Source organism: Priapulus caudatus, unplaced genomic scaffold (genome assembly GCF_000485595.1).
Source record: "Priapulus caudatus unplaced genomic scaffold, Priapulus_caudatus-5.0.1 Scaffold3, whole genome shotgun sequence".
Lineage (NCBI taxonomy): Eukaryota > Metazoa > Priapulida > Priapulimorpha > Priapulimorphida > Priapulidae > Priapulus > Priapulus caudatus.
Window position 1 is genome coordinate 334237 of NW_014577064.1, and position 7876 is coordinate 342112.

Consider the following 7876-nt stretch of genomic DNA (forward strand, 5'->3'; position numbering starts at 1 on the left):
CTCTCTCTCTCTCTCTCTCTCTCTCTCTCTCTCTCTCTCTACCTCTACCTCGCTCTCTCCTCAGCACCCCCTCTCTTTCTCTGTCTCTCTGTCGACAGGAGAAGAAAGAAGCGAGGTTGCTAGAAAGAGGCGAGGTTGCTAGAGAGTAGCGAGGCTACTACAGATGAGCGAGGATATCCTAACCTTAACTCTAATCCTAACCCTAGCACTAACCTTAAGCCTAATCTTGACATTAAATCTCATCCTAACCATTGTTTACCCCCAAAGCTTAGCTATTCGCCTGTGCAAAATGTCACAGGTCTTACAGCTCACACGTTGGACTGTAAAGCCGTCAGAAGACACCTGAACGCTGGGAAAGCTCTCCCTGCATGCTCCTCTCATGCGAGAAACCAGCCATCATACACGCGCTCACCAACGCCTCACATACCATAACTCGTTATCCCGCTGCTCGTGCGCTCCCATAGAAAAAATAATTTACTATTCTTTACGAAGTCATCGTTTAGTTTGATAATGCGATAACAGTAATGATGTAATGATATTACTTAATGTTAAATATAAATTATTCAAATTTTAGTAAACATTTTAACGCTATCATGCATTAATTACTTTCGAAAGTATCTTCATAACACTTTCATATATTAGGGATGATAAAATGTCAATTTCAAAATGCAACTAATGTGTGAGTATAGCTCGTATTTATCTAATGCTCTAGCTCAGCATGCTATGCGGAACGTAACACCTTTCATACATGCATGGCTTGTCACCTTATAGATCCATATTTGTGCTTTTGAATTCTGTTCATAGGAACTGTCGCCTACGCAATTTTCTGCATAATGACAAATCTGCATTCGCAAAGTTGGCCGCATTACCGAATGAATGCACACGTTTACTTAATAAATAAATCGTAACTTAAGGGAAGAGGAAGCGAGAATATAATCCTCAGCAGGAATAATATGACTTAAATCTAATCGGAACTTCTCGCGCGTGTGTCGGCGAAACAATTCGCGCGTGAAGAGCTGCTTTATTATTTATCCCCGTATATATATATTATTATTTTATTATATTATTATTATTATTTATTATTCCCCGTAGCAGACGAGGGAATTTCGTAGCATATGTAAAATCCTTTTATTTTGCCGCGAAAGCCTTTGATTCGCCAAAGACAAAGAACAGGCGCTGTCTCACGACTTGAAAGCCCGTTATGTAAAATGCAGGGATGCTCTCTGAGCGGTTGGTTCGCCTTTGGGACTGCGTGCTGCTTCGAACGTGCAGTCTCTGTTTTCTCCCCGCGTTACGTTACGACTGTTACGTTACACGTCACTGGATTATTTCCGTCGTCCTCAATGTGGATTGAATTAGACATGAGCGCCCCACGTGACACGCGTTGAGCAATATTTAAATTGGCACAAACGTAATATTGGCTCGTGAATGTATAAATGATTGCTTCAGACGGGATTTTAGTTGCATGGTGCGAGGCGTCACGTACGTGCGTCATAGTGTGGATTTTTCGTAGTTACACGCGATTGGAATCATAAACGGGTTTAGGAATACTCGGGAGAATACAATATAAGTATATAAATGTACAGTTTATGCAATTGGTATTGATATTCTTGAAGGTAGCTTGGATTCTCAGCTTACCTGTCACCCTTATGCATGTCTTCTGGCCAAGCGGACGCCTACTGTAGCGTGTTGATGTAGTGTTCTGTCGTTATAGTGCACTGTATATTATACTAGTATACTTTGTGTTATATGCTAGTTATCTTGTGTATAGGATTACTGTATACTTTATAGTTTTTGTTTAGTTATTGATAGTTAGGATTGCTTGTATCTTGTGTCTGGTTGTATAGTTATATTGATAGATATAGGTCACTAGTATACTTGTTAGTTCTATTAGTGTATAGTATACTGATCGTATAGGTAACTAGTATACTTGATTAGTATATCGTGTATAGTATACTGATAGTTTAGGGTTGTCAGTATCTTGTAGTATAGTGTACTGTTCTTGATTTATGTGTACTGTATACTGATGTATGGTGTCTAGTATAGTTGATAGTATAGTGTAGTAGCCTATCTTGATGTATAGTGTACTAGTATACTTGATAGTTATAGTGTCTAGTATACTTGATAGTTATAGTGTTAGTATACTTTGATAGTTATAGTGTACTGATATTGATAGTATTAGTCACTAGTATCTTGTAGTTAGTGTACTTAGTATATTGTAGTGTGTTTGCGTTGGGTGTTGTTGTTTTATGTGTATTATGTGTTATGAGCTTACTTTATCCGCCTGCGTTCAGTGCCCGGTGTTTTACCGCCGTCGTGCCATAGCGGCCTCTGCCATGCGGGCTCTTGCTCGGCAACATTGTCTTGCAGCTTTGCATGCATCGTGCGGTGTTTTTACGAAATTACGCTGTTGTGCGACGCATCAGTAATGCTTTGAATGATTGATATGTTTATATGCTCTCCGTTATTCGATTCGGTGATCGTTGATCGGCTATGATGTTTGATTTGGATCTGACGGCGCTATATCTGTGCCGTGAATCTATGTATTTATTATTATTATTTTTTTGGTTTTAATGTGCGCCTGCATGCGGACCTGGCTGTGGCGCAAACACAGAACACGCCGGAAACCTTCATCGAATCGGTCTTGATTGATCGGGGTATTGAATCCGTGCTTGCGGCTCGTGTGTTGCATATCGTCATAGCCTGGGTGGCGGCGCGTTTGTGGACATGCGCTTGGTGATTTGTAAATTTTTTCGTTCTTCGTCTTCCCGGCACTTAGGCTGTGTCCGTGGTAGCCTTGATAGATGCGATGCGTGCTCTATCACGCACTTGTTCTCGGCGTTTCGAGCGATTCAGGAAATGGAAATATCGGCGAGACAGTAATTCGATTGTCGCCGGATCGGGAATTCATCGTTAAATGAATTTTCATGTAGTACCATGTGCGTGCTGGTGTCGTGTGTTGTGTGTGGGTGTGTGGTGTGTGTGGTGATGTGTGTGTGTGTGTTGTGTGTGGTGTGTGAGATGTGTGCGTGTGTGGTGTGTTAGCGGTGTGTGTGCTGTGTGTGTGTGTGTGGTTGTTGTGTGTGTGTGGTGTGTGTGCGTGTGTGTGCGTGTGTGTGTCCTGTGTGGTTGTGGTGTGTGCGTGTGTGTCAAGCCATGCTCAAGAATGGATTTGTCGTGTGCGCCTCTTGTTGTGGTGACCAGGCGCGCGTGTGTGCGTGTGTGCGCTGGTGTGTGTGTGTGTGTGCCATGTGTGTGTGTGTGTGTGTGAATGTGTGATGTGTGTGTGTGGTGTGTGGTGTATGTGTGTGCATGTTGTGTGTGTGTGTGTGTGTGTGGTGTGTGTGTTGTGTGTGTGTGTTGTGGTGTGTGTGTGAGTGTGTGCGGCGACTGTGTGTGTGTTGTTGTGTGTGCTCCCCCCTGTGTGTGTGTGTGTGTGTGTGTGTGTGTGTGTGTGTGTGTGTGATTGTATGTGTGTGTGTGTGTGTGTGGGTGTGGTGTGATTGTTGTGTGTGTGTTGTTGTAGTGATGTGTGTGTGATGTGTGTGTGTGTGTGTGTGTGTGATGTGTTGTATGTGTGCTGCTGTGTCTGTGTGTGTGTGTGTGTTGTGTGTGTGTGTGTGTGTGCTGGTGTGTGAATGTGGTGTGTGTGTGTGTGGTTGCGTTGCGTGCGTTTGCTGTGCGTCGGAGGTCGCGAAACTTCTGATTCGTGCGTGCGTGTGTGTTGTGTGCTGTGTGTGTGAACACCTGCATGGTGTGTGTGTGGTGCGGTGTGTGTGCTGTGTGTGTGTTGTGTGGTGTGTGTTGTCTTTGAATGGCGCATCGATGTGTGTGTGTGTGTGTGTGCGTGCGTGCGGTGCGTTGCGTGCGTGCGTACGGTGCTGTGTGTGTGTGTGTATGTGGTGTGGGTGTGTGCGTGCGGTGCGCTTGCTGTGCGTGGACGTGCGTTGTGTGTGTGTGTGTTGTGTGTGTGCTGTTGTATGTGTGTGTGTGTGGTGTTGTGTGCGTGCGTGCGTGGCGTGCGTGCGTGCGTGGCGTACGTGCGTGCGTGCCGTGCGTGGCTAGATCCGAGCGACCATGTGTGCTGGGCTGATGTGTGTGTGTGTGTATGTCGTGTGTGTTGTGAGTGGGCATGTGTGTGTGTGTGTGTGTGTGTGTTGTGTGTGTGTGTGTGTGTGTGTGAATTGTGTCGTTGTGTGTGTGTGTGTGTGTCGTGTGTGTGTGTCTGTGTGTGAATAGTGTGTGTGTGCGGGGTGTGTGATTTTTATGTGTGATCTATGTGTGTGTGTGTGTGTGTGTGTGGTGGTTGTGTGACGGTGTGTTGTTGTGCTTGTATGTGTGTGTGTGTGTGTTGTGTGTGTGTGTGTGTGTGTGTGATTGTGATGTGTGTGTGTGTGTGCTGTGTTGTGTGTGTGCTGTGGTGTGTGTGATGTGATTGTATGTGTGTGGCTGTGTGTGCTGTGAGCTGTTGTGTGTGTGTCGTGAAATGTGTGTGAATGTGCGCTGTGTGTGTGTGTGTGGCGTGGTGCCGTGCGTGCTTGTGCGTGCTGTGCGTGGCGTGTGTGTGTGTGTGTGTGTGTGCATCGCCGCCCCGTGTGTGTGTGTGTGTGTGGCTGTGTGGTGTGTGTGTTGTGTCTGTGTGTGTGTGTGTGATGTGCCGCAGTGTGTGTTGTGTGTGTGCGTGGTGCGTGCTGCGTGCGTGCGTAGTGGGTGTGATCGTGTTGTGTGTTGTGTGTGCGTGCGCCGTGTGTGCGTCTGTGCGTGGTACTTGTGCATGTGTGTGTGTGTGTGTGATGTGTGGTATGTGTGTGTGTTGTGTGTCATGTGGTGTTGCTGTGCGTTTGCGTGCTAGTGCGTGCGTGCGCGTGCGTTGGTGGTGGTCGTGTGTGTGTGTGTGGTGTTGTGTTGTGGTTGTGTTGTGTGTGTGTGTGTGTGTGTGTGTGTGTGTGTGTGTGTGTGTGTGTGTGTGTGTGTGTGTGTGTGTGTGTGTGTGTGTGTGAATGTGCAGCAGCCGCCTCAGGTGCAGCTATCGTATGAAGCGTGGATAACAAACAGGCCGACCGCCTGAATGGGAAGCGTGGGTGCTACCGCTGCGCAGCGGTCACGTTTACTCGCGCCACTAGCTATAATGTCTTCTAATATTATGTGGCTACACATACACACGAAGGCGAGCTGCTGCTGAATCGATCGCGCGAACACTAGTGGCTACACACACACACGAAGGCGAGCTGCTGCTGAATCGATCGCGCGAACACTAGTGGCTACACACACACACGAACACACACACGCGAGCGATTGCATGACCTCCGTTTGCGCGGAGGTAATAATATATATTATAATATATAATTATTTGCGCTATATGACTGTTTTTCTCTGTCCGAATTCAGAGGTATCGTAGTTCTCACGTCGGATGCTACGTTTAATACTAGCTAGATGCGCGTTGATATTATTAAGACAGCTAAATGATTTGACAAGGTAAACCGATCTTACGCGATTGCTGTTGCTTAGAAGCAATAAGCCACTAGAAATATTACATAAAGCTACTATGCAATGTATTCTGCATGAGTCATTAGTACGGACGAGACTGTGCACACGCACCCACTAGACAGAAATCAAAAGCTTGTGCTGATTACGAATTCATTTTGGACATACTATAGAAACTAATAATCCAACTTCTGAGTAAACGCGACTTAGCAGTCTTTTGTTATCCGCGTTCTATTAAAAATTACGATCGAAACGCCAGTAGGTATTTAACAGCAGCTTTATATAAGTACATTTCATAGAAATCTCTTTGAAACCCCTGTACTCATTTTAAGCCATGTTCATTAGATTTCTGCAAAACATTGAATAAAGTTATTATTAAGCTTGTATAGCTGTTGGTTTATAGTGCTTCTTAAATATGACCACGTAATTGGGTTACTCAATGGTACTTGAACGATACATATACATATTCCACCAGCCACTTTTATTAACTTAACAGTATAACAATGTGTAATTTACTGACTAATGTTAGTTTGATTGTGCAGTATTTATTAGCTTTTACAAAATACAATGTTTCAAGCAATGCTGACGTGTGTCTTTACATTCGTGGCTGCCACAAGATTACTCGTATGCTCCCGGCCCACAACCCCTCCACTCGTTAATATGATGGTATTATCCATTGTTTCTCCTGGGATCTTATAATTACCGCACGCATATGTTCCATCCTCACATTAATGTAATGTCATGTTACATAACAAGCGCTACACTAACGTACCGATATATATATATATATATTAGCAGCACAAAAACTTCGAAAATATACAGACGCAACCAAATGCTAATCGTAATTAATCTCGTATATCGATGTATTTGCAGAGAATTGACGTTTGACAACGTTACGAACATCACGGCCCACGAGGTGAAAGATCTTGTCAACACAACCACATTGTAAGTTTAAATCTAAATTCTCTGCAATAGCTGACGTTTCCAGCAGCTCTACTACTTGCATGTTCGTGTGCGATATGTAGTAGGGACGTCTACACCCAGTTGTCCGATGTTTCAAGATGGCAGTGTTCTCGCCACACTGCTGTGACGTCATAGCATCATGAGTTAATACGGTGGGCACTATAACAACCTCCGGTACTTACTATATGGTATATATACGGTATATACGTATATATATATACGGTATATATACGGTATATATACGTCGGGAATGATAAATGAATAAGCGCACGCAGCAAAGTAAATAGATATGATTAGCCTTTTATTTGTAGGTACTGGAAACTATAGCTTAATTAGGCAGTATACGTTAGGCTGGCTGTAGTAGTGACATTTTTCACGCACTTTTGTCATTATTTATGATCTTGGATTGAATGGTTATCGGATTGATTATGATTCCAGATTGATGTGATCAAATAGAGTATGTGAATGCTGGCAAAAATGTCCACTTACAGCTTACTTTTAGCATGACGGGTAATAAGTACCGCTGGTTGTTATATAGAGTACCCACCAGTAAATACAAGCAAATTGTTTTGTTTTAATACGCTCGTTTAAATCATTCTCAACATTATCAGCATCATCAACTCTTGCATCCGGTCTTTCTGCTGTTTATGCTGGGTAAGACTAGCGGCGGTAGCCTGAGCTTCAGAGTCAAGATCTGTGAGACAAACACATCTAGCTGGTTCGGCCGTAATGCTTGCATGCGTGTCGGCGTCATATTGACGCACACCTAGGACCCGGAGGCTCTATAGCCAGTGTCAGGACTCGGTGTGGAGATTTCCCGGCCGAGCTGCATGCGTGTAGGCGAGAAAGGCTTTCATGCTTTCATTGTTGAACGTGTTGATTTCGAACAGCCTAGTATGGATATCATACTCATACGCGTGCAGTACTCAGTATTAGAACAGCACGAAAAATTTCCCACGAAAGGTTGATAGAAGTTTATTGAGAGGTTCAGTGCAGTTTTGACATTGTGATGATCATGAAGCGAGGCGATAGAATAACTACTTAAACGTTTACAGTACAGACAAGAGCTATAAACGTTCCTAGTATTATCGCTGTTATTATTGTTATTATTATTATTATTATTATTATTATTATTAGTTGTTGTAGTAGTAGTAGTAGTAGTAGTAGTAGTAGTAGTAGTAGTAGTAGTAGTAGTAGTAGTAGTAGTAGCAGGAGTAAGATAATATAGGATCCTATAATATCTTACTCCTGGTAGTAGTAGTAGTAGTAGTAGTAGCAGGAGTAAGATAATATAGGACTCCTATATTATCTTACTCCTGGTAGTAGTAGTAGTAGTAGTAGTAGCAGGAGTAAGATAATATAGGACTCCTATCTTACTCCTGGTAGTAGTAGTAGTAGTAGTAGTAGCAGGAGTAAGATAATATAGGAC

General features: G+C 43.7%; 1 protein-coding gene across 1 annotated transcript in view; it reads left to right on the forward strand.

Annotated features, from left to right (window-relative positions):
* Window positions 1-7876, forward strand: part of LOC106820849 (leucine-rich repeat-containing G-protein coupled receptor 5-like) — a 150984-nt gene that overhangs the window by 86558 nt on the left and 56550 nt on the right. The window contains exon 3 of the mRNA XM_014825445.1: window positions 6358-6429. Coding sequence (XP_014680931.1) covers window positions 6358-6429 — 72 coding nt within the window. The remainder of the gene's footprint in view (window positions 1-6357; window positions 6430-7876) is intronic.